Source organism: Arctopsyche grandis, chromosome 4, assembly GCF_051622035.1.
Source record: "Arctopsyche grandis isolate Sample6627 chromosome 4, ASM5162203v2, whole genome shotgun sequence".
NCBI classification, from domain to species: domain Eukaryota; kingdom Metazoa; phylum Arthropoda; class Insecta; order Trichoptera; family Hydropsychidae; genus Arctopsyche; species Arctopsyche grandis.
In genome coordinates, this window is record NC_135358.1 from 18,167,232 (window position 1) to 18,194,733 (window position 27,502).

The window sequence follows — 27,502 nt, forward strand, 5'->3', positions numbered from 1 at the left end:
TAACGATCTGTCGCTGTAATCCTATCCCAATGCTATTTTTTTTCTCGTCAACCCACCCTTTGAAAGATTACAGTAGGCGAATGCTGCCTCTGCACAATTCATCCTCCTAAAATTTAAGCGACTTGACATTTTAAAACAAAGGAATTAATTAATGCTTTGAATATTTTTATGTAAAAAATAACATTTTGTATAAATCAAATCAATATGGGAGATAAGTCATTTTCCGTCGTTGATACGATAATCAATAACGACACTTCCTATTAACATTGCCTTATTTCAATTTTGAATCATTTCGCTTATAAGCCATAAATATCCCCAGCGTAGTGTACTGGTACACCTATTGCATACCAATTGAGAGGTCGTGGGTTCAAGTCCCGGTCAAATACGCAGCCGGCGGGATCTTGTGGTTATTCAAACAGATCGACCGTCTCCTGGTAGTATTTTCCGATTTTTCTAGCTTAATTGGGATTTTTCTAGCTTATGCGGATCCAATAAAATCACTATCCTCCCTCTCAGGTTCTTGCAAATTCGAGATATTAGCATCTCGAATTTGTTGAATGATATAAAATGATTCCTACATTAAGTATTTCTCGCACATTTTATGTGTATCACAACATTTTTTGATTGTCTATAAATGTCCTGTTATGTTTGTAAAATAGTTGGTACTCATTTACAAAAATAATCTTATGTCTAAGTAATTCCTGTCGTGGCACATATGATGTATGTAATAAAAAAATGATACTATTATGATATCTCAGCATTTTTAAATATTACTAAAATTCAAAGTACATATTATATTATCAATTGTTAAAAAATAAATAAATTATAATAAAACTGTTTCATATTGTCATTATGAACATGCATATTTTCACCTACTACTCGTATTACTTTTTCAATTCACATTTTCACACGTTATTTGATTGATTTTAATATATTTTCAACTTATGTATATACGTATATATATATATATATATATATATATATATATATATATATATATATATATATATATATATATATATATATATATATATATATATACATATACATATTTATATATATATACATTTTTTTTTACATACATACATATGTACATATATACCAGAAAGGCCTTACAGGTAACCCCAATGCGCTTTCCCGGCCAATTACAAACAATGCAGCATTTACTGAAAACTCGCAAATTAACGAGACATCTATGAATTGTACATTAATCATACTCAAATAGTGGTAACATAGTAGGTAGGAAAGATTTTTAGCCAATTTTAACCGTTTCAACAATGAAATCAGAGAAATTGGCAAACTCTGGTAGGAAACGATCGACCTGGAGTCACAAACCAAGTCTGACCAGCAGCACTACAGATATACTCGGAAAATTTATTTTCAATCGAGGTCAGCTCATGGGATCGAACCCGGCGCCTCTCGGTGTTAAGCAGAAGCTTAACGACCTAGCTATGCTGCTGGCTATGTATGTATATGTATAAGATATGTATGTATATTCGCCGTCAGTCGTCTAATATCGATGGCACGCGTACCTCGGATCGATTATCCGCCCGTGCCCGCTTCGTGTACTATAAATCAAGCCACGACGATCCGATTCAAAATGGCGTCCTCATCGACGTCTGCAGCAGCCAAACAGCAGCAGCACCAGCAGCAGAAAATGAACCAACACTCGTTCTTCTTTTTTTTATTTTTTGTTGTCATTCTTGTACTCGTCTCGGCCGGCACACCTGCCTCCGGATCGATAACCTCGACTCGACCAAGAAAGTACATAATATAAGTATAATAAACAAAAAAAAATCGTGAACTTCATCTTACGTTCACTTTTGAACCGGTCCGTTGCGATTCTTCACGGGCGGCAATTGTCGTGTGCTTGTTTGTCCTTTTTACCGGAATCATCACGCTTCTTTTACCCGAACAACGCGCGCCAATACCCGTTATGTGTTTTCGCCAATTCGACTCGCAATCTACTGCGATCGGCGACAATTCTCTGGCCGACTTCGATTTTGTCATTTTTTGACGCGTTGATCTCTTTTACACGCTGTAAATCTCGTGATTCGTAACCAGTGCTCATATTGAAAAAAATATTGCTACTTCATCGCCCAAAGTTTAATCTTTTCTATTCTGAATTAACTGTACCAATTACGACGAAGCCACAGCGTGACCATTCGGTTTATTCATGAGAAATCGGTTGGTTGTTTTATAGCTTTATTCAAGTCTACCGAAATTTTCTATTGCCTTGACTAATATACATAAACAAATAATGGCAAACCTTCGATACTGTCATTTTATTAAACCAAAATTATTATAGATTCGGTCGTTTCATCTGACGATGATTGATATCCTAACTATATTTGACGGTAATTGAAACCAAATACACTTCTCTATCAATTATTTCATCCTACTTCTTTGTGTTTATTTTATTAAATATACTCGAGACTTCAAAATATTTCTTTCCAAGATATTTTTTAATTATAAAATAATTTTCTACAATTTACAATCATGGAAATTTTATCAGAATAAAATGTGTATGCATAAATATATTATATTATAGTACATGTGTAGATAGATTAGTTCCTGTTTATTTATATCTTCTACTACTTTTATTTTGTCTAAGATGTATAAGAAGTATCAATATATAAAGTATTGTTTTCGTGAGAAATTTCGACTTCGAAGTTCTGACTGGTATTTTCTTTAGTATTCCATCGGGGATGTATCTATTTATGTACGTGCGAATTCCCCTAGCTTTATATGTGTGTACATAGATTTATAGTTTTCAATTATAACGCTGCATATTCGCCACTTTTTACATTTAGAAGATATCGTTTTGGATTGAATATATTGGTGTTTAAAATTTAGTGGGTATAATTACTGAATAGTTCAAGAATAGGACAGAACACTGGATGAGTCTATAAGTCAAAAATAACAATCGGCGTAAACTCGCCTTAACAATGGGGCATATTTTCAAAGGGCTTAATAAACGCCCAATAAATTAATCCGGGCCTGTTCTGCCCTCGTAAAACGCAGAGCTGGTCGTAGAAAAGGGGGGGTAGGAGGGGTCATTTTGGCGCCATTTTTGCGCGCGCGATAAAATTGGCGCTCCGGCCCGTGCGTATTTCATATCGGCGTCGAACGACCGCTCGTTCACCGTTCGACAATTTCGTTTAACGCCGATATCGCCGTTAATCCGATGGCGCAGTATTTATTAATTCGAACGAGCCCGTTTTTGCCGAAAAGTCGCGTTAAATTAACGAGCGGAACTTTCGCTGAAAGCTCGGAAAACCGTACCAATACACGCGTTCAATTTTTTTATACATATTTTTTTGCTTAAATGTGTATATATGTACATACATATTACATGAGTTTTAAAAAACGACACATTATATAATGGAAATTGTAGCTTTTGAACTTCGCCGATTTATTACTTTATAAATGCATCGGGCTTTTAAGTTCAACGTTAAACTGAAATTCATACTTGGAAGCGTTAAAGCGCAGCTCGTCCTAGATATGAACTTCTATGCGAGTTTAAATGGGAATCAGTATATAACAATTATTTATTGAAACATTGAAAGCTATCCACTTTTAATTGACGAGAACTCCATATAATCATTGACCTGAATCCGGAAAGTTACTTCCACTATAATCGTTCGTTTTGAACTCGTACGTTTTGTTACACGCTGTAATTTCGTATTATATGGCGACTGCCCTTATATCTGAATACGTTGAAGTGCACTTTATAACTATGTCTTGAAAATCTTAATTCATTTAATACAAGGAAACCTCACGTGTGTCTCGGAAGATTGAACTAATTAACTACTTCGTATGGTATAAGTCACATGCAATAAGTATTTTAACACATTTTCCAAAGACTAGGCTAAGGCAATTAGTTTCTTTAATCCATAAATATGTAGTTTGCAACCGCTCATTAAAGCATGAAAGTTATTGCCAGTCATTAAAAAATGACCTGCACAGCATTTATATTCGACTGCACTCGTAACAATTGCACTCTTACTATTCAATTTTCCTGCAATTTTACTAGTGCGTTGCAGTTTTGTCACATACATACAGCTCTTAAATATTCCATTTTATTGTGGAAATAAAAAAATGCCATTCAATACGTGATTACACATTGCAAGAGTCATTAAGAACCTAGATTATATAATAGCTTTATTCCGCAACTTCATACTACATATATATGTATATATGTAGATGCTATAAAACAAGTAATAAATTAACACTTTTATTATATTCATATGTAATCATCAATGCAACTGCTAAACTAAATTAAATAGTAATTTACATAAAATAGATAAACGTATTATCTAATTATTCAATTCATTTATGGTATATAATATTACAAGAATCTTTTCAAATGATGACGGTGCGTTTGCATGTACGAATAGAGTATAATAAGAATACAATACTCACGTATGTTACATATGTATTTATATCATTTTATGTAATAACTGGGACCAAAATGGTAAATGTAAGAGATATCATTCTGGTGGTGAACGTGGGATACTCTCACGTCCATTTCCATACAAAAGCTACATGGTAAGACACGGCCAGGAAGTGAAAATCTGCCGCCATTATAGAGCAGATTGCGAGACAAGTCTCGTTATAACGAAGAGACAATGCTCGATTGTCTTTAGTACGAGTTAGTGCATTTAGTTTTTTTTTTTGAACCATTAAAACATATTTACATTCGCATTTGTTGATGTTTTCAAGTTAAAATTAATTATAATTTTCTCGTTATCTGTGTAATGAATCACCGGATACTTGAATTTTTCGATTGAAGAATAGGTACAGTGCGAATCAAAATGGAATTCATCGTATAACTTGTGAAGTTTTCTTCGGTGATTCTGAATAGGTAAAACGATTCAAAGGCGACAACAATAAAAGGTGTGAAAACTTTCGCTGCAGTTTGCGGAAAAACTTTTCAAAGACTAAACCAGACTTATCCCCTGTCGAGTTTACGGCACTGAACACATTTATTCTCTTCTTCTACTGTGCCTTTATTTACATCTACATATATGTATTTACGTACGTATTCATATACATACATATGTATGTAGATCTACATTGTGTCAAAGCTACAATGCATCTCGTGAAACCGACTTGTTCTCCACGAGCAACTCTTTGTTTTATTTGAATTGGAAGACGGTTATATTGCATTTTGATGATACTTTTTCGTGAATTACAGATTGAAACTTTGATAATATTAAGCGACGATATCCGTCGACGTCTGCAGTTTGATATACGGCACTACGCAAAAGTTCGGACGTCGTCGTCGAAACTTGTTGAATTGCGGAAGCTCACTATAGCAGAGCAGGCCGCACATGCGGGCATCGTGAAAAATAGCTGTTGGCGAGCTTCCACACCAAAGTTTTCCATAGCGGCTTTTCCACTGGAAAAACGTCATTTCTTGCTATGTGCAGCGAACTCTCCTCCGATGCATTATTCATGCTCCAACGGAAGAGATTGTTTGACAACTCTCTTGTCGGATCGTTGTCTCGTTCGCTTTGGACATTTCTTTTATTGTACCGACCTACTTCGATTTTTTTAACTTGTTTATGCTGATAGTTTCCATTAACACTAAACTGTCAAATGCTTTATTCCGTAACATGTGTCAACTGCCATATCAAAAAGGCTGTAGTTTAGGATTAGATCGAACTGTTTCCAGAGACAAACTTGGACAAACTTAATTTTTACATATCCTTAGACTACCTTAGACGACTGTGCAACCAAATCGTCAATTATCCCAAGATAGTTTAGTATGTTTCAATTTCATTTTGATTTTTCTGTTGTACTTCCGTGTATATGAACCATTGCACTATTGGTTTGCAGCCATTCGCTATCTATTGCTAGAAAAAGGTCTTTCCAAAATGCTTCCATTCCATTTCATGCACCAAACCCAAATCATTCGTCTTACTTCATCCCTTTTTCTGGATGCGTGTCCTATTTATTTTTATTTCAATTTCTTCACTCGCTCCTCTACATATGTCAGCTACGTAATATATTTGATATTTATTTAGTGTTGTGGTTTTAAAGAACAGACATTGGATTTTTATTTCTGTATTCTTTGTTCATCATAATCATTCACAGACATTTGCCATCCTCTTCTGAATGAAGGCCTCTCCAATACGTTTTCATTAGTCTCCGTTTTGAGCAACTCTCACTCTACACATTTTTCTTATATCATCCACCCATCTCCTCCGCGGCCTTCATTGTACCCTTTGACATTCTCTCGGGTACCATTCAAGCACTTATTTCGCCCTTCTATCGTCCATTCTTCTAGCTACACTACCCGCCCATTGCAATTTCAATTTATTTACTTTCACCGTTAAATCAACCACCTTTGTTAATGCTAAGTTACAACATATCATCATCATTTGCAGCCATTCACTATTTATTGCTGGAAAAATGACTTTCCAACATGCTCTCACCTCCATTTCATGCACCTATCGTATTTTATTACCTTTATCGTACCTTTATTGTACCCAAACACTCGGGTATCATTTTAACACTTCTCTCATTAACCTTATGTCCTTCTTCTGGCTAGATTTCTTGCCATTTACTATTTCAATACTTCACTCGCTCCTCTATAAGCATGGCAGCTACGTGCTTATTTGATGTTTGGGTTTTTGAAGAATGGACTTTGAATTTAATTTTGATTAAAATTGTGTGCATTAAAATTTGCTTGTGAATAAGTTTTTCCTCCCTAAAAGTTAGCAGACACCCCCACTGTATTAGATGAAGTACCGAACACGTCTCAATGCGATCGTCATTAGCGACACGAAGTTATACAAAGTTCCAAAGCTTTCGACAACTGAAAACCATACTTTACACGCGATGCATTTTCATAAGCGTTCTTTATCCTTTAAATGTTATTATCTTCGTTGCTGACGGCTTACACTACAAACTCAAGTTTTAAGAAAGGCGACTTTCTTCATAGCACATTTGCCTTTATCGGATCGTGTACGTAATCAGCTTTAACGTAATTACGAGACACGCAACCGTCACAATATAACCGGCAAACGTCCGGATAATGATACCCACCGCTGGCTGTACTGTGTAAGATGGCGTGGCTCCAAGTGGCCGCACACAGGACCAGATGCCTATCGAGAGCACGAAATGGAGTCATACAATAAATTACGTGGGAGAGGAAGAGTCATTCTCGCCCACGCACTTGCAGTGAACGGTCGTGCTCCGCAAAAACCAGCCGTGTCGCCGCAACAGCTACCTGCGCCGGTCATACTGTCGCAACCGCCAGACCCCAAAACATCAACCGAGTCGTCACAGCTACACATTCTAGCTGACGTCACTACTCGCTACCGGCATCAACCATGTCGGTAGCGACGTCGACGGACAGCGAAGGGAGCTCCCGGAGGAGCTCCGACAGCGAATACACCAGTGACGCCAGCAATGACAGCTCCAACAGAACTAAGGCTGTCATAAAAAAACTTAGAGCTCAAAACAATGAGCTGAAGGAGCGACTCTCCGCTCTCGAGAGTGCTTTCGAGGAAGCACGTGATGCCTATACGGCAGACCGCTTGGCTTTCGTAGCCGACAGGGCTGCATTACTCCAGCAGCTGAAGGACAAGGAGACTCCAGCAAAACAGCAGTCCGAGAAGTCTGCCACAGCCACGCCCCCCCCCACACCTCCAGCAATGGTGAAGAAGCGCCGTCTGGAATCATCTATCCCGCAGCCGCTACCACGTAGCACCACGCCCCCACCCCGCCCCGCTTCACCCATGCAAGTGGATAGCCCGGGGAAAAAAGAAAAAGTCAAAGGTAAGTCCACACCTACCCCACATATTCAAACTCCTCACAAAGTCGAGGAGAAGTCTCGCCCAGTTGGCATCAGGCGAATTGATGCCAACACACAACGCCGACTTTCACAACTCAACACGCCAACGCCAACAACAACACACACCCGCTCTAAACCACTCACTCAATTGACAGCCCCTAGCGCTTCATCCTCAACACCCCCCACCCCCTCAGTCCCCGCTCCACCTACAACTCGTGCCGCAACCCCCGCACCACCGGCGACTCGCCCCGCCCCATCAAGTTCGAGCGCAGCCCCCAGAGCAGCTCCAATTGCCACAAACGCCAAACCCAAGGTAGCCCCGGTTTTCCTCAAAAAGCCCTCTGACTACCCAACCGTTTACCGCAAACTCAAGGGGCGAAATCTGAAATTTGAATCTGTCTACAACAGTAGCACCGCCAAAATCACCCCCCTTACCATTGCCGATTACCGAGACATCACGAAATTTCTTGAAACAGAGAAATTCCAATTCTACGCCCATCCCCTAACTGAGGACAAACCTCTAAAAATTGTCATTCGAGGCATTAATCCCAGCTTCACTGAAACTGAAGTCCTCGAAGAAATAATTCACCTTGGCTACAAAGCCACTAAAGCCACCGTCATGAAATCACGACGTGACAAGCGCAACATGCCCATGTTCACAGTCGAGACCACACGTGACGAAGAGGGGAAGAAATTGTTCAACCTCTCCAGCATCTTCGGACAACAGGTTCGTACTGAATCGCTCCGTCGCGGAGACACTGTACCCCAGTGTCACCGCTGCCAGGGCTTCGGACACGGCTCCTATAACTGTCACATTGACCCCCTATGCATTAAATGCGCAGGCTCACACTTGACCACCCAGTGCGACTCCAATATTACTACCCCAGTCTGTACTAGTTGCAATGGTGCACACGTTTCCAGCTATAGAGGCTGCATCCTCAACCCTAACAACAAGAGCAAGAAAAGCACCCGCCAACCCCGAAACCCCACACCCCCCCAACCTCCAAAACCACACCACCCACATTTCTCATATTCTCAATCAAACTTCCCGCCTCTAATTTCCACCACCCCAGACCCCCTGCCTAAAATAGTAGCCCTCCCTAAACAAACCAAAACAATCCAGAACCAAAACTCAACACCCTGGACGACTGAAAGCTTCAACCATATGCAGACGATGATGTCGACCATCCTAGCCCTACTTACACAACAACAAAAATGACTCGATACCTCAAGATCGTTTACTGGAACGCTTGCAGCATACTCAGCAAGCGGGTCGAATTCGAGCAATTCTTGCTCCAACACTCTATTGATATCGCACTAGTAAACGAAACTTGGCTCAAACCTGGCAATCGACTACACTTCCCAAACTACACTACATACAGAAACGACAGAATAGGCAAAGCCGCCGGCGGCACTGCCATATTCATCAAACACACAATTCAACACAACTTGGCCCCGCGGCCGATCACCACAGGGATAGAACTGACATCGGTAGAAGTCTGGACTAACACTGGCACCCCACTCATCCTCCACGCAGTTTACAACCCACCGAAACAACACTTACTCACCACAGACTTGGACAAAATATTCAACACTAACAAAGCCACCATTGCCGCAGGCGACCTTAACGCCAAACATTCCAGATGGAACAGTCAAGCCACTAACAAAAATGGGAAAACTCTCCTAAGTTATTCCCAACTCTCAAACCCAAAAGTCTCCGTTACGGCCCCAGACGAACCCACAAGAATCCCCACTAACTTCAAAGGCAGACCTGATATCTTAGACATCGTTCTAACTCAAAATTTTCCAGGTGCGCAGTCCTTGACTGTAGTAAATGATCTCTCTTCCGACCATCACCCGGTCATACTAGAACTCACCAACACCCCCGTAACTATAAACCCCATCCTCCGCAGTACCATATCTTGGGAGAAATTCTCAACTCTCCTTCATCACACCGTCACTTACCCCCACTCGATTCACACCACCCAAGATATAGACTCTGCTATTAACGTACTCACTGACGAAATACAGTCAGCCCTTGAAGCCAGCACCACCAGCACACCCCACTCTCCCCTGCACCCGCAAGCTTTACCCCCCGACATTCGCGATCTTATTCGCCTTAAGAATAGAGCTAGGAAGGCATTCCAAAGGAACAAGGACCCAATCCTCAAACAGCGAATGAACAGACTTCAACAAGACGTTAAAAACGCCTTGTGGCAACTACGAAACGACAACTGGGATACCAAACTCAGAGCGCTAGAAGACGGACATAACGGTTTCTGGAAACTGTCAAAAATCTTCAGAAGCAACGGCAATAGGATCGACAGGATCAAAGTTGGAGACAAGTTTGTCTACTCCACCGCCGATAAAGCGGAAGCCCTAGCTGACAGTCTCCAGGACCAATTTTCTCTCTCAAACTCTAACCTGCAAAGCGACTTTTGCCAAATGGTTGAAAGCTCCGTCAATAGCTACCTCGAAAACCCAGCCCCAGTACCCATTGTCGCCACCTCGCCGCTTGAAGTCCTAAACATCATCAAAACCATCGCTGCCAAAAAGGCCCCTGGCCCTGACGGAATTTCCAACAAAGCTCTAAAAGAACTCCCTCAAAAAGCCATCGCTGCACTCACAGCTATACTAAATGCCACCAACAGAATCTGCTACTTTCCGAGTCAATGGAAACTCGCCAATGTCATTCTCATCAGAAAACCCTACTCGAACCCCTCCCTCGCAACAAGCTACCGACCCATCAGCTTACTATCCTCACTGAGTAAGATCCTGGAACGGATCTTAATCTCAAATCTCAATAGCGAGATCACAAAAATTGACCTTCTTCCCAAAACACAATTTGGCTTTAGACCCCAACATTCTGCCGTTCACCAGATTCACAGAGTCGTTGAAACCGTGATAGACGGCTTCGACCGCAACATGTCAACTGGAGCAATCTTCCTAGACATTTCCAAAGCCTTCGATAAAGTTTGGCACTCTGGCCTCCTTTACAAAATGATTGCTGCCAACATCACCACCCACTCAATACGATCTATCGCATCCTTCCTAAGGGAAAGGAAATTTCAGGTCAAACTCAAGGACCACATATCAACCCAGCGAGGCATCTCCGCTGGGGTACCCCAAGGCTCCATCCTCGGCCCCACGCTATTCAACCTGTACACACACGACATACCCACTCCTACACATAGGTACACAAACATCGCACAGTATGCCGATGACACTGCCATCTTAGCGAGCTCCGTCAGCCCCAAGGGTGTCTCGCTCGCCCTCCAGAAGTACTCGGACCAACTGGTAGCGTGGTACGATAAATGGCTGATGAAAATCAACCCGGACAAAAGTCAGGCAATATTCTTCTCCAGACGTAAAAAACGGTGCAAACCAGCCAAGCCAGTAATTATAAACGACCAACCAGTCAACTGGACCACGTCTACTCGCTACCTGGGGGTAATAATCGACCGCAAATTAACCTGGAAACCCCACATCACTAACGCGGTGCGTAGAGCTAGGGCAGTTGCGTCAAAGCTTTACCCACTATGCAAACCAAACAGCAAACTCTCGCTTAAAAACAAGTGCTTGCTGTATAAATCCATCATCCGCCCACAAATCACGTACGCGAGCCCCGTGTGGGCTCACACTACCATCTCCAACAGATCCATACTCAGACTGCAGACAGTACAAAACAAATTCTTGCGTGCCGCGGGCAACTACGACTGGTACACAAGAAACACTATAATTCACAATGACCTAAACATTGACTACCTTGACAAACACGTACACAAACTTGCCGTAAACTACTTCAAGTCTCTCGGCAAGGTAGACAATCCCTTAATAAATTCCCTCAGCAAGACTAAAATAATAATTAACCAAAGGCCCATCGACATTCTGAAGATGGGTATAGGCTAAAATTAGCATCCATTTAACTAACCAGACTCAACCACCTCCAAACGGTCCATACCCGTTAACCACCCACTAACACACTAACCCCGACAGTATCCCACAGATGTTGCACTAATTTTGCTTAGTGTTCCAGATCGACAAACACTCCACAAGCGAGCAGCCGCCAGCCCGCACCACAAACATCACCGAGAGTCCGATCCCATACAACTCGTTCGATAGATAGGTTAAGGGAGTGTCACTACCCTATAAACTATCGTTAAAACGCAGCCACAAAGAAAGAAGAGGAAGAGTGCCCAAAATGATAACAATAAAAAAATATACACATCCCATTGTCTTTTACGTCCCTTAAAGATATGGAGTGGTTTCATTGCCATCACGAATATCATTATCCAAAAAAAAATGACGATTACTCACTACTTCAAAATTGCAATTATAACTAAGATCGCGTGATGACTAATCTATTCTACATATGTATGGCTAGAAATGAGTTTATATTTATTATAACCAGCAGAACAGATCAGTGGCTATATAATGCTTTAAATTGTGTGGTCACGGGTTCTATATACCTGGTGTGTGCTGCTTACCAGACCTTGGATATGTTATTCCAAGGTCGATCGTTTTCTATCAGAGTTTGCCAATTTATCGGTTTCAACAAATTGGCATCTCGGTCCTATCTCTCTCGCAATAATTCGAATTATTCAGCATCTCGATTTGTATAAATGCTGCAGATTTGCCCATATACATATGTCTCTGTGGAGGTTAATTCTTATTTGTATTCACCTGTGTACAATGTTTGACCATAGATTTAATATTAATTCTAAAAATATATATTTTTTTGTATTTCAGTGATGCTATTACTGTCAAGTTGTTGGTGCAGCGAAGAATCCCGAGACACTCGTGAAGGCGAAGATGTAACCCTGGAATGTCGCTTCAACCCCCCTGCAGCTTCAGAATCACTGACCTACTACTGGGTCAGGAACAACCCTACGCACGATAACGTGGCTATCGGAGCAATCCCTCTGGCCTCCAACTACAAGTGAGTAACTTTCAAACTATTATTACCGGATATTAGGACAGACAGCTATTTATAGTGGTGACTAAATTGATAGTTTTAATTGTTGTTTAAACGTATATTGAAATTCGAAGCTTTACTCGCACACGCACCTTAGTATATTTGATTGGCATGTTTGTCCAGAGGCCCTTTTGTACCTACCCTTGACGATGGCCCTTCGGGACAAAGGCTAGGGGTTAGGCCCTCATCGTTACAACTCTGTGTGAGCTTATATATGAACAAGAATGTGCACATATACGATTTATATAAACATGGAATCAACCATGGAAGCTTTCACTTCAAAATACATCCATATAATATCACGTTTGATGAAAAAAGCCAGATGCCATATGCTAGTTTGATGTACGATTTTAAACATTTGGCATATGACCCAGTGTAGTCGTATTCACGATAGTAAATGGAATTATATAAATAGCATAATTAGTACAGTTGAAAAGATATTAGACTTGAATAGGTCGAATCAAAGAATATCGTTCTTCGAATGGTGCTCTCTATTAGTCATTTCCTTTGACTTCTTTCATATATCAAATATGTATGTAGAGAAATTTAACCTTGGTTTGACTGAATTATCATATTCGAAATGTAACCATGTACATTGTATATTGCGCAACACGCAAACAGTTATTATGTACAATTCATTGAAATTACATTTTTTTAAAAAGCTTTTATTTAGTTTCTTTCAAATCAGCCTCTAAAGTTGACTTTGACAAATCAATTCGACTCAAAGGGTAATTTATTTGATGTAATTTAAATTAAAAATACAAGCAAGTGTGTACATAGTATTTTATTATACGTTTACATGTTTGACAAAAGCGGTGTCGATTTAACAATTTTTCTCGTTTAATTTAGTACGCGTTTGTCCCCGTGGCACTTAATCACGTACGAGCTCGTACCTGAAGCCCATCAATGTTTCATATTTTTATTTTAAAACTTTTTTTCGAATTGAAGGCTGTCAACTAAGCTCCGGTGAATCGCTATTATTTACGTGTTATGTTAAAAAAAATTGTCCAGTCTCACGTGTCCATCAAAGGTGCGCTTTCATCGCGACGTCCTTTGTGTAATATTTAACAAGGACCCACCCACCCACTGGCAACCTCCTTTTACATATTCATAGTTGTTTAGGGACCCTGGAGGGTCAGTCAGGAAAAAGCTTTCACCGTTTGAAGTTGTAGCCTTTCTCCTATTGAAGTTTTGTGTTCGTTATTCGAAATATAGGAGATTGATAGCTCTACCCCCTTACTTCCTTCCTCATTTTCACTCTCTTTTAATACCGTTATAGATTAACAATGCCAACTTAGTCGATCATTCACTAACTCTGATTTATTTTTTTTATATTTGATGGATTTCCCCTACAAGGGGGTGCACATTACAACACGCTGAGCGAGTTTGCGTGTGGTCCCACTGCTATTGAATTTTTAATAATATCAAACCGTACGAAAACCGCGCTTGATAAGATACGTTTTCATTGAAATCGTAAACTCAGATGTGGCCAATAATTTCTGAAAATATATAATATTATATATTAATATATGGATTACAAACATTTTCATCGTCGCCATACGTATTGTAGGACTTAACAAAAAATTATTAAAAACCAGTGATTATGTGTTTATATTTAAGGTTGATTTATCTTATGCATATACATATGTATGTAAAGGGCACATCTTAAATTTATTTAACACCTCCCCGAAGACTTTCTTGAGTTCTAATTAAGAACCATAATCTGCAAGAAACGCATTAGTATTAAGCCTTAATAGTCGAGTTCGCATCAAAAATATATTATCTCATCTACGCGCTTCGTCGCAGAGTAACTGCCCTTAGTAATCGGATGTTATAAACACGTCCTACCCTTGCCGATCTTATTAGGGATGTGAAAGAGGTGTTTAGTGGTAATATAATTAGAATCACGTGTTCCTAAGATGGCGTAATAAACGACACTTTATGTTCTTAATTTACTCGACAAAGACCTAATGAAACGTCGACAAGTGTATCACATATCGGTCACATTAAGAGTACTTTATATTGTATAATAGTTTAAAAATATGCGTGTAGATATCACAGCACATAGAATTCGTCTTCGGTCGTTAATTAAAGTTTGGATTAAAAAGCTATAGCTATTCGAAGTGGTGGGTCGCCACCATAATATGGTCCTCATTATTTTGGGTTTGCGGTCGCGAGTGTGGGCGCTTTTATGGTGCCCAATCGAATAGCCGAGGATCATCAGCGGACCATGAACGGTACGTTGACTCATTAGTTGTGTGTTGCTTTTGCATTTTGGGCCCCAAATTGCCGTGAACTTATCGCCATTACCCGAGAAGGTCACAATACCCTGTCGAGCCTTTGTTTCCTCTGATGACCACTCGAACCTAATGGACAAATCGATATGCCTTCACATACGTAAGTGTAATATTATAATGTATGTCCCTACACCGCTTTTCGCGGTGTTTGTATTTCATCTTCGAATATTCCTCGGTTAATCCAACCTAAAGGTACGTGGGGACAATGTCCCAAATTCCAGTAAGTCTATGTCGAAACTTTCCATACTAGTCCAACGTGGTTAAGTCAGTTTTAACGTGAGCCGAGCTTACACGTTTATGAACAGTTCACTATACGTAAGCCAGTTCTCCTAAACCTTTTGGATTCAGTTTAATGAAAGATTCTAATGCACCCAAGTTTACGACCACGTAAACAATGTTCATACGGAATAAAAGGCGAAAAAGTAATACGTATGTACTTCTAAATGACATATTTCCCTTAAATTTAATAACATAAAGTGTTATGTTTAGTAAAAATAGTTGATACACCCGTTTTTATTTCTATACTTTTCGATTGTTTCTATGAGATTCTAACAGAAGGAAAAATATAAAAATTTTCTTATACAATGATAGCAGAAACATTAGTTTACAAACACATTCGTTAAATTGAGTCAAAAGCAGAAACATTAGTTTACAAACACATTCGTTAAATTGAGTCAAATTGGCGCAATTTCTCACATTGGCGCTTCGAAGTGTCTGTTTTATTTTTCATATCAAAATTAAGTTTTATTCATAAAACTATATAAATATGTATCTTATCTAGGTTAATTCTGAGGTTCAGTTCTAAATAGGAAGTGAAACTCTGAATTTGGCTACGAGCTTAAAAGGTTATTAAAACAACGATTTGTCTTTTGTAAGGTGTCTAACAAGACGTGTATTCGTAGCTAGCCAATCCTAGAGATAAATCTGTCAACTTCGTTGGTGAGAATCTTTCATCGAACTGAAAATTCTTTCATCAAATGCAATTTTGTCCAAAAAAACATTTCGATTAAAAAAGTTATTTATATACCTCATCATCATAATCATTTACAGCCATTCACCATTCACTGCTGGATGAAGGCATCTCCAACACGCTTCCATTCGTCTTTCATTCTTGTTTTACCCAATTCTCATCCATCTTACCCCACACATTTATCTAATTTCGTCCACCCATCTTCCTTGCAGCCTTCCTTTCACCCTTTTACATTATCTCGGGTATCATTTCAGCACTTCCTTTGTCCACCTTACGGACATTCTTGTGACGTGACCCACCCATTACCATTTTAATATCTTCACTCTCATATATACCACCTTTATCATACTTCTCACCCACGTATACCGTTTCCTATATACATATGTATGTTTAAAAATTATCACCCGTGGTGTATAACCATGTAATAGTTTGTCGCTCTGAGATACCAGACTAATGTGTGGAAAATTGTCTGGCGATAAGCCTATCTATAAGATTACGTGTGTGGATCATTTGAATTATTACAAGTGTGGCTGCAAGCCTGAACAGAATAGGCGCCTTTGAAATGTGGTATTACCGGAGGATGTTAAAGATCTCATGGAAGGAGCACGTGAGCAACGAAACGGTCTTCCAGCTTCTTCATAAAAAGAAAGAGCTTCTTGAAATAGTAAAGCGCCGTATGATGGAATATTTTGGCGACTTTATCGCCAAATATCGCCTTCTACAATCATAGGAGGTAAAATATAAGGCAAACGGTGGCTTGGAAGAAAGAAGATCTCTTGGCTCCAGAACATCAGGTCATGGCTGGTACTCGGATTAGAAAAATTGTTTCGGCTTGCCCACGATAGAGCAGAATTTTCATGGGCTATAAATAATGTCTACCCATGGTAGTCGCCTACATCCGAATATGGATTCAGCATTGAAGAAGAGGAAGGATCATTTGAGACTGTTTTTAAACTAAGTGAATTTTCAAAAATCTACTCAAGCAATCACCTCAAAATCAATCACCTCTTATGTTCAATTGCTTTATAGAGAAGTGAATTGTATTGAGTAGACTGTTCTCAGCCCATTAACCCTTTGAGGCCCCATCGCGACGCTGTCGCCACCGTCTGCCCGCGCTCAACCACCAAGTGCACGTCACTCTGACGAGGGACGACGTATTTATTGTTTTCGATACCTCTGAGGATTCAGTACCCTCGTCGATATTTCGCTTCTGGGATACGCAGACAGTTTTATTATTTCGCCTGACATAATCTTGACCCCGTCCGACAACCGCCTAAGTTGACGGCCCGACACGTCCCCTTCAGATTATTACGTGCCATTGGACAAAGAGTTAATCTATCAAAACACACTGTCGAAGTAAAAAGTAAAGTATGGATTTGTTTGTGCTGGTTTAGAGTAGTACTGACAGTTTTAAACACCACTTCCACATATCCTTATCTTTTGGAATTTGAATCTCCACTTAAATCTGTCATCTGTGTCGGCTAGCGATCTACGTACATATATCTCCCAATTGCTTTCATATTTTTTACAAAGGTCACATTTTAAATTCTGACATTTATTTTCATACACTTTGTACCTATATACATACATATGTATATACTACATAATACCAATTTGTATTCAGTCGCTGGTTTTTTTTAATACTCGTAGATTACACACATAAATTTTTAAATGTAAATGCAATTTTTGCCATTAACGACTTCTTGATAATTTTCCACCTATTTTCATACAATATTTAATCTATAAATACTTCATATAAAATAAGTATCGAACATCCCTATTATACAAAAAAAAAATAGCACAGCTCCAAATCACCGATCGACCCTGTTAAATTCTGAGAGTTGTCTAACGATTCCCGCCATTTTATAATTGTCGCACATTTTTCCACCGGCCTGTACATATATACAGTTATCTTGGAGGCTTCATTACGGAGAAGTCGTAACATTGGCAATTTGTTGTGTGGTTACGTGCAGAGTCCGGCTACCGTCAGGTTCTAAAGTGGCTCACCGGTCGCTTGTACCGTTACTTCTCTCGGTTAAGAACCTCTCGGGGTCAAATCGGTTGAAATGGCGTGATGATACGCGTATGTGGGACACCTGTGTCGACCGACCGCATATTTGTCCCAAACCACCGGTCGGAAATCGGAAATAAGACTGAATTTACGCTCGGACACCCTGTACTTAACTCCAGTAGCATCTGCCAGTTATGTGTTTAATAACTGCGGCCCAGTTTGCATATTTTCAATTTGCATAATAATTTCGACTAATTTAAACTCGATATTTTTTTTAGATCTGAGGGATCAAATTTCATTAAATATTTTTATCCAAACGTAGATGGTCATGTAGTATAATAAAATAAATCTTATTACTTAGCTATTTGAATTACTGAAAAAACGTACTGTTTGCTTTTTTTTATAAAAATAAAAGCACTTTCAGATGTTTGCCTTAATTGGAAATCCGGAGAAACTCCACATTACTAATAACGGTAATGAAGCATCAAACATTAAATAAGTTATATCACAGTTTATTCAGTTCAATAAGTATATTATAAGTCGTAAAATTATAATGATTATTATCTATATCATCATCATCATCATTTGCAGCCATTCACCGGTCACTAATGGATGAATAGCCTCTACAGCTTCCTTACAATTGTCCAACTCTCATCCATCTCACCCCACAAATTTTACTGATTTCATACACCCATCTCACATGTGGTCTTCCTTGTACCCTATTACATTCTCTCGTGTATCATTCGAGCACTTCTTTCATCCATTCCTCTAAATTCGTCACCTGCCCATTATTTCAATATATTCGTGCTAAGAACATATTCAAAAGTATGGCACGGCATACCTAGGTAGACTCCAGCTATGATGGCGTGTCTTCATGTCTACTAATTCATACGATCTTATTATTTTGACAAACTTTTACTACATTTCTTCAAATATGGGAATCACCGTTAGCAATACCTCTCAAACCTATTAGTACTGGGATAAAATATCACCGATAACAAATTAGGCGGCGAGTTTTGAAAAGGATCGCGATGGTATAGACTAAGCATCCTAGCGTTTTTTTTTTGCATGTTCAAACTGTCATTACATCGAATTTACTCTCATCATTATATTAAACACTTTTGTCATCTCACCAATGAATTCCGTTTTCTATCTCTCTATGCCAAACATACAGCGTTCTATAGAAAATAAAATTTTATATTATAAATTTTCAAAACAAGCGTTTTGATATGATGATAAATGAATACTTATGTGTATTTTCGGGTCGAATTTTATTAGTACACGTGCCGCTAAATATTTGTTTATTTAAGCGTCGAGGAGGAATTACTGTTGTAAAATCTCTCTGGAATTTTCTGTGTCCGCAACAATTTTCGCGTAGGATTTTCGGCCAGCTATAGCATTTTCCGCACATAATGGAGCCTAACGAAATTTTCCCGAACGGCCCTCCGATTTTACCCCAATAGTAGGCCGTTAATGACAACAATAATATAAGAGAAAATAAGCAAGCGACTATGTAATTTTCCCGCAAACCCTAATGACGTATTGAGGAAAATCTACTTCATACACACTGTAGCGAAAGTAAATATATTTTTCGGACATTGGACGTACATACATATGTACGTTTTATTCATACCTTTTTTCATTCATATTATGTACATGTCATGAGTTTCTCGCATCTCGCCATAAGTATGACACGTTTAGTCAAGTGATCAAATTCGATTGGGACTTTCCGAATTACACACGCTCCTTTTCAATAAGATTGCTTTTAGAAACAATTAGGGACATTTTCGAATGCCATAAAGACAACCGATAAATTAGCGAATACGGTCGGTTTTATGGCTTCGAAGGGTTGTAAAATTGAAATCGCTCGCGGCCGGTCGTTTAGGGTTAAACCCCAACCCGCTTGCCGGTATCGATCTAATAGCCGTTACTATACGGTTGACGTCCTCGTGGCGTGTCGAACCCGTTTTTGATTACGTTTATGTTTATTGGCCGTCGTGAGCGTTTTTCGCATTATAAGACCCAGCAGACCCACCTCCCTTTCCCATCTTACCCTGTGGGTCGTTTCTCCTCTTCGTCCGGGAGGGGGTCGTTTGTACCCAAATTACCGCCGGCAGACGACACGCTTCATTTGACGGGTCGTTTGGACCCCACCTAGTACCGTAAACTGTGCCATCGATCTAACGTCACCTCTGCCATTTGTCTGATACGCCGATTCTTGGCCTTTATTTTGGAAACAATCGAGCGGCCATTTGTCACGCACGCGTCTGATGGGATATTTCGCAAACTAATTTCGGCGAAACTTTTTTTTTTGTTTGTTTTTATCAACCTACGCATTATTATATATAAATTGACAATATTTCACACGGATACATTTTCATCAATTCATTTTTTTAATTTTCCTTCACTCTTATGCCCTCTCATTTCTCTTTGGATTTTATTTTAAATTCTCAGAACATAGCCAAGTTGTACAAATAGTCTGAAAATTTCAATTGAGATGTAAAAAAAAAATGTAGTTCACAGCCGGTTTATTTTTACGGTACGACTTATTATATGAAGCGGTCGTTGGAATTTCATTTTTCCGATAGTCTCCCCCTCAATCGCTGTCGAAAATTAATTTTTTTCCACCTTTTCGCTTTTCTTCTTGCCGGCAAAGACGCGCTTCGAATTGAAATCGGAACCAATTGATATGCGTCGGCGTCTCCTAAACGTCGCTAGCGGAAACCCATTAAAATTTTCATTAGAATTTTCCAACGGCTCCTTTTGGAAAAACTTTGGTGGCGTCTGCGGCTTGGAGAACAAGTGTTGTTGATAATTCTGGCCACCGTGACTTGAATTGTTATGGTCAGAGTCAGTTTTTCACCTTCAAAGGAAACCCTTTAGCGGCTATGTAAAACGCTTTATAGTCGATGAAAAAATTTCCAGTACCCCCCTTTTAAAATGATTTCATTATCCTTTCATATAAAAGTGAATATTATAACGAGGGACATTATGCATATGCAACCAAAAATAGATAGCAAGTTCGAGGTTTTGAAAAATATGTATTCTTTGTACCCTGAACATCGATGGCGACTATATATCCACTTACAAATATTACAATGGCAAAACATATTCAAAGCGCGAATTACTCAAAAGCTGTCGGATTACTTGGGCAAATATTTTCGGCGTTATTTATTTTTTTCGTCAATGATTTAACGTAGATTTCCATGGGTTTTCCTCCCTATTTCCCTTTCATTGGTTTGGTGGTCTATATTTAAAATCTGGTCGGAGGGATTTACATGTAGCCAAAGCTGTCCACAGAACAACTTAATTTTTTTATTGTTTATTATTATTAATTTGTTTTTTTTTTGTTTTAATTGAAATTTACTTATTTAGTATAAAGATAATTTTGTTAAATTCAAACGTCCATTATTACAAGTCTTATTAGCAGGATTTACGTTCCACACCGTATATTTTCTGTAAAAATGCTTAAATTTTTTTCTTTACACTTAAAGAGATTTTCCATTATTCATTTATATAAATTCTTTTGAAGGAAAGTGACAGTATTGTTTTTTCTACGTTTTCTTTGTTGAATCGCACTCCCCTTTTTATTTTGTTCGCCTTCTACTTTGCTGTGAACGAACGCGTTTCCTTCATTTTTGACAACGTTGTCTTATTATGCTCGAAAGCAAAATTATTATGACGTTAATATGAAAAAAAAACATTTTTTTTTCGTTCGAAAGGTAAAGATTTTTTTTGAAACGAAGTTCTATATGCTTTTTTTATTTGAAAAGAATGTCTTTCTTCAATATAACAAAAGGATGATGAATTCACGTCAAGCAAATATATCATTCGTACTTTATTGTCATATGATTGGTTATATGAGTTCATATGCCAAAACAATTATTTACTTATAATTCAATTTGATATAAGATCCACCTTAGGTAATAATTATAACAAATTTAAGTTGTTAAGGTGTTAATTTGATTTTTGAACGTTGCAATACCAAAAAGCAGCAACTTTTTATTTGAGTCACGTCAAGCATACGACCCACGGGCCTACTTTTTACTCCCCTTCCGATCGTTCTACCCGTCTTCTTTCTTTCTACTTACTTCTTTTGGGAAAAACTCGTCGCCTTCGGACGCGTGAATTATTTTCAAAAAGATCTATCTCTTTCATTCTCTCGCGACTTTTTTTTTTGCTTAATGTTTATACATATATAAATATATTTATATGTGGTGTGTATAACGTCTTAATTTGAAAAACAGCCCAATTTTCCATTATTCATAGGCCTTTTGACCACAATGAAAGCTCAACTGTTCCGGATGTTTTCTTTTTTCCAAACTTCGTACACTTTAAGGTTATAAGTTTGTGAATGGCAACTTTTTCTTTATTTCGTCCCTTAAAAAAATTTTCAATACTTGATTCATTGAATTATCAATTTTTCTTGTAGTTATGAATATATAATACATATATACGTAAAAATTTCAATTGCATTATACATAAATCATTTTTTAATTTAACAATAAGCACTAACCATTTTGAATAATTTTCTCATACATATTATAACACATTTATTTTTCGTTCAAAATCGCTATTATGAATTCGGACACAAACTGGTAACGGAAAAAGAACTTATTTATACCTGGTTATCACGCGAATTTTTTTAACAATTTTTTTATGGAACCATAGAATTTAAACTGGCATATTATTCAAAACATAATAGACACCTTATAACGTTTCTGAACAGTTAGCATAAGCAAAGCGTATTTAAAAAAAAAATACCTACACACACCACATACATATATGTAGAACAAGAACGAACATTTTTCAATATTCTATTTTTTAAAAATGAGTGATATATTTTAATTGAATTTCACTCTGCGAGAACCTTCGTCTTTGAAAAGTGCTTTCGTAAATAAATAGATTTCATTTATGCAAACGACCCAGGGTACAATCCGACCCCGGGTCGTAAAGCTCGCGCCCGCTAATACCAGTTCGCCGCGTTTACGATACAAAACCGTAAAGTTTTCACGACAAGCGCGAACGCGAGAAATTTCGCGGAAAAATCGCGTCGTCGTCGCAGGAAAATCGAATTGGGAAATAGCGCGGCCGCACTGGGGTTTTCCACTGCGGGTCCGTCGGCTTGCCTCCATTCGGTCCGATCGTAAAGCGGCTTTTCCATCAAAAGCCCGCTCTCCACACTCTGCATATTGTGCAAGCTTCAACGTTAATGCACCAAGAGTGTCTCGTCTCAACGTAGGGTATCATGGGATTCGGAACACTATTTACCATACATACGACGCTATATAAATTCACTGTGAAAACTCCTTCAATACGAAATGGACCAACACAATCATACAGTATAAAATGAACTTTTTATATCTGATACGCATTTGTATATATCAGTGGTTAGCGTATAATGCTAACAACGAGGGGTCACGGGCTCGAGCCCTGGTCCAGTGTTGCTGGCCGAACCTTGGATACTTGGATCGTTTCCCATAATTATTAAAACAGTTTCTACAAAATTGGCCCCCTACCCTCATTTCTAACCATTATTTCAAATTTACAATAATATTATAAATTTATATATAGTGTATATGTACAAAATGGTAAAAAAAAAAAAATATATATATATATATATATATATATATATATATATATATATATATGTATATACCTATACATATGTACATGTGTACATAGGTAACATATATAAAAAGATGTTATTTTAATAGCTACTGATCCAATGATCATTATCTATTTTACACATTATTTATGATATTATCTTATTTGAACGTATGTATGTATGTATTTAAAATAGTTAGTATGTATACGTTATTATGTATTTAAGATATAATAGGAAAAAAGTCATACGATGTACATACATATATAGGTTATTGGTAGAGGTAGGATGGTCACAGTGGTATCGATTGTTCCATTGTTGTAAATCCTTTGTAAAAAAGGTTCGGCAAACCTTTAACAATGCATTTAAAACCTTTGAACAATACACGGCACCTTCTGGGTCCGGTGACTAGTTATTGGGTACTTGTATGGAGTCCTTTTTTTATAACATTTTCTCTAACAACCAAATGTATAGTCTTAAGTTGACTTATGATGCATTCTGTCTAAAATACATATAAATAGATTGATATAAGATTTTTTGATGATTTCTTTAAAACTTAGTCGTTGCGTGGTTCACATTTATAAAATTAAATGTCATCAATTCAAACAATGTATTTTTTATATTGTGAAAATTGATATAGCTGTTATGTATATGTACCTTTTCTTATGTCGACAAACCAAATTGTTATCCTGATTTGGGTCGCAGCTTAAAAAGGTTAAAAAAACCTGTACTAGTATATGTACATATATATTTATATAAAAGCCTTTTTGAATAAATAGGTTTAAAATATCAAAATTGAAAATTTCGCGTGGCCCGGTTGGCGTGTACGTAAATTATATGTAATTGCATTTTTAATTTTTTCCGCTAAATTTATATATGCATTTTACTACACCTCTTAACTTACACACCTGCTTTAAAACATTTTCTTTAACGTAATGTGTGTGTATGTATATTATACAACCCAATTACTGTTTCGAACATTATTATGGAATAAAAAATGACTTGAAAGTACATATGTATGTAGAGTGTGTGAATTTCGAACTTAATATTAATTTTTATTTATTTAATTTTCAGATTGGACTACAGACCGGAGCAAGGGCGATACGACCTTTTGATAACGAACGCTACTTACGAGCGCGAAAACGGATATTTTGAATGTCGTGTCAAATTGGCAGGATCGGGGCAGAGTGTACACGCCCAGGGCTATCAACTGACAGTCCTCACAGTCCCCCAACCACCGAGGGTGTATCCTGGAGCAAGAGTACAAGCAACCGAAGGACGAGAACAACGCCTGTCGTGTTCGAGTATTGGAGCATCGCCAGACCCAGTCTTCAGGTAAATTTAATTAAACTTGTATACCTATATTTATATTTTTATATTTAGATGAATAAGTTTCAGAAAGTGTCGAATGATACGGTATTTTTTGCATTTTATTTTCTCCGTTGAATTGTATTCAACGTGACACGGAATGAATGAAAAGCATAATTTATTGTGTTTCGTTCCACCAGTCGACGGCCTGAAAAAATCGGGATACATAGGCAACGCAATATTTTATATATACGCGCGTTTGATGATTTTATTCAAGCGCTTTTTTTTATTATTCGCGTAATTTATTTTTTATATTTCAATAATGAGTTGCGTGCCATTGGGTCGTTTTGTATAAATGGCCCACTGTTGGATTTCAGGAGCGTGCAACAAGTAGCACTTGTGTACACGTCTATATGCTTTTCCAGACAACAGATTAGATTTTTTGAAAATTTTTAATTAATTTCAAAACATTTTAATATTTGAAAATTGAAAAAAGTTCGGATCATTGTGTTCATAAATGTATCCCCCCATTGGGCTACAATGGTCAATAAAAGTGTTTGAACGACACAGACCCAGTACTGAATACACCACATTTGAAAATTCATTTGAAACTGCACACTACGTTTACCATTGTTTCATTTGTTCGAAACAATAAAGTTTATTTAACAATCTAATACAGATTCAACAATACAATTTTTCATTAATAACTTTTATTACGAAAAATTTACGGGATCAAAAAATTATCACGAAATTCATCTCGTGATTTCTTTGCAAAATTTTCAATTCGCAAAATATTCGATCCTATACATATCCTGTCACAATTCGTAAACGACAGCTTTTTTCTCCGCATTGACGTTTTTGAAATGCGACACCATTCTGACGATTTTTTTTATTTTCTGTTTTATACTGTTTCGCGTGTTGACAGTGAGTACATTATTCCGCCTCTTTGTGCTTTGATAGGTTAAATATATTTTGTATGTGTGTATGTTTGCGCACAGGTGAAAATGGCGGCTCCCATTGAGTTCCCCATGGTGACCCCACAAGACTCCACTTTCCTGGTGACCTAATTTGAACCAAAGGGGGGTCTCTAGGCACATGCTAAGGCAACCATTCACAAAAGACTCGGGACATTTGACAGTTTATTTTGGTTAAATTGGTGTTTCAAGAACAAGATGATACGATACGATCAATCTTTTCATACTTAAGTAGTAATGAATGATTATAAACACAGTGCCGTAGCGAGGCTATGGCAAATAGGCGAGTGCCAAGGGCGCTCGATGTGAGGGGTGCCGAAGGCATCCCTCCCCTATTTTTTTAATAAAAAATAAAATTTGAGATTAAAGGGATGGGTTTTTGAAATATCCATTTGTATATACATATGTACATATAGTATTTTTAACTGGTGAGGGCTTATTGACTTTACTGAACAAAATTTATAAAACCAAATGATAACACATTCTCAAAAATACTTGATGGAAATAGATTGATCGATTTCTAAATGAACTTAAATGTTTAAAACATCAATTATAAACTTTTTACGACGGTTAAGACCCCAGGAGAATGTATCACATTGATATTTTAAATATGCATATACTATGGATAATAGATAAATCGGAGTTACAAGAAACCTATTTAAATGTCGAATTAGCGATACGTATATACATATATTACTGTAATGCCTTGCAATAGCGGCTTCAGCAGAAAGGAACTTAAGTAAACGTCGATTTAAGGCTTTAGTCAAGAGCGATTATCAATTTCAAGTATATTATCAATAAAAAAGTGAATTGGCAAGTAATATAAATTTTGATAATATAATAACAGACTTTGCTAACGCCAAATTCATCTTAATTTTTTTCTATCTGTAATAATTAATAGTCAAGTTGTTAATAATGTATGTAATAGGTTACCGTTCTAGACAAATTTATGGTTTTAGATAAAGAAAAATTTATTTGAAACAAACATTAATAAAGATTAAAATAAACGACAAAAAATAAAAGCCACGAAATTTTAATTGTATTCAAAGTGCACTTATTCCTTTTACATAATTTGAAATTTATTGCGAAATTGTCGATGTGGGACATTTATTATATAAAAAATAATGTTGCTTTTGTTTTTGTAATTTTATTTTAAAATGTTTAATATATTTAAAAAAATATGTATTATTTTTATTGAAAGAAATTATTTTAATCTAATTTATTAATAATAAAGGGGCGACAAATTTTATATTTGCCAAGGGCGCCACAAACATCGCTACGGCTCTGTACATACATGCATATGTTGGGTTCAAAGAACATTACTTGTGTATGTATCGTTATGGTCATGGTTAGACCTTGTCAAGGTTTTCCCGTGTTCTTTTACACGCACCGATAGGTGTTGAATCAGCAATCGGTAATTCTACATTTCTAAGCGTAAAAATGAAAAGTAACAATTTTTCTCACACAAATATTGAGTCACGTGCTTTTTCTTTCCGTTTTTATTTTGATACGATTCACATTGATATTTTTTAACTGATCGTACTTTTTATTATAC

General features: G+C 37.6%; 2 protein-coding genes across 3 annotated transcripts in view; one reads left to right on the plus strand and one right to left on the minus strand.

Annotated features, from left to right (window-relative positions):
• Nucleotides 1-27,502, minus strand: part of LOC143911007 (uncharacterized) — a 901,246-nt gene that overhangs the window by 829,178 nt on the left and 44,566 nt on the right. The gene's annotated exons all lie outside the window — the stretch shown is intronic.
• Nucleotides 1-27,502, plus strand: part of ed (hemicentin protein echinoid) — a 166,127-nt gene that overhangs the window by 113,175 nt on the left and 25,450 nt on the right. For both annotated transcript variants that reach the window (XM_077430123.1, XM_077430124.1), the window contains 2 exons: nt 12,557-12,746; nt 24,740-25,000. In XM_077430123.1, the coding sequence (XP_077286249.1) occupies nt 12,557-12,746; nt 24,740-25,000 (451 nt within the window). The remainder of the gene's footprint in view (nt 1-12,556; nt 12,747-24,739; nt 25,001-27,502) is intronic.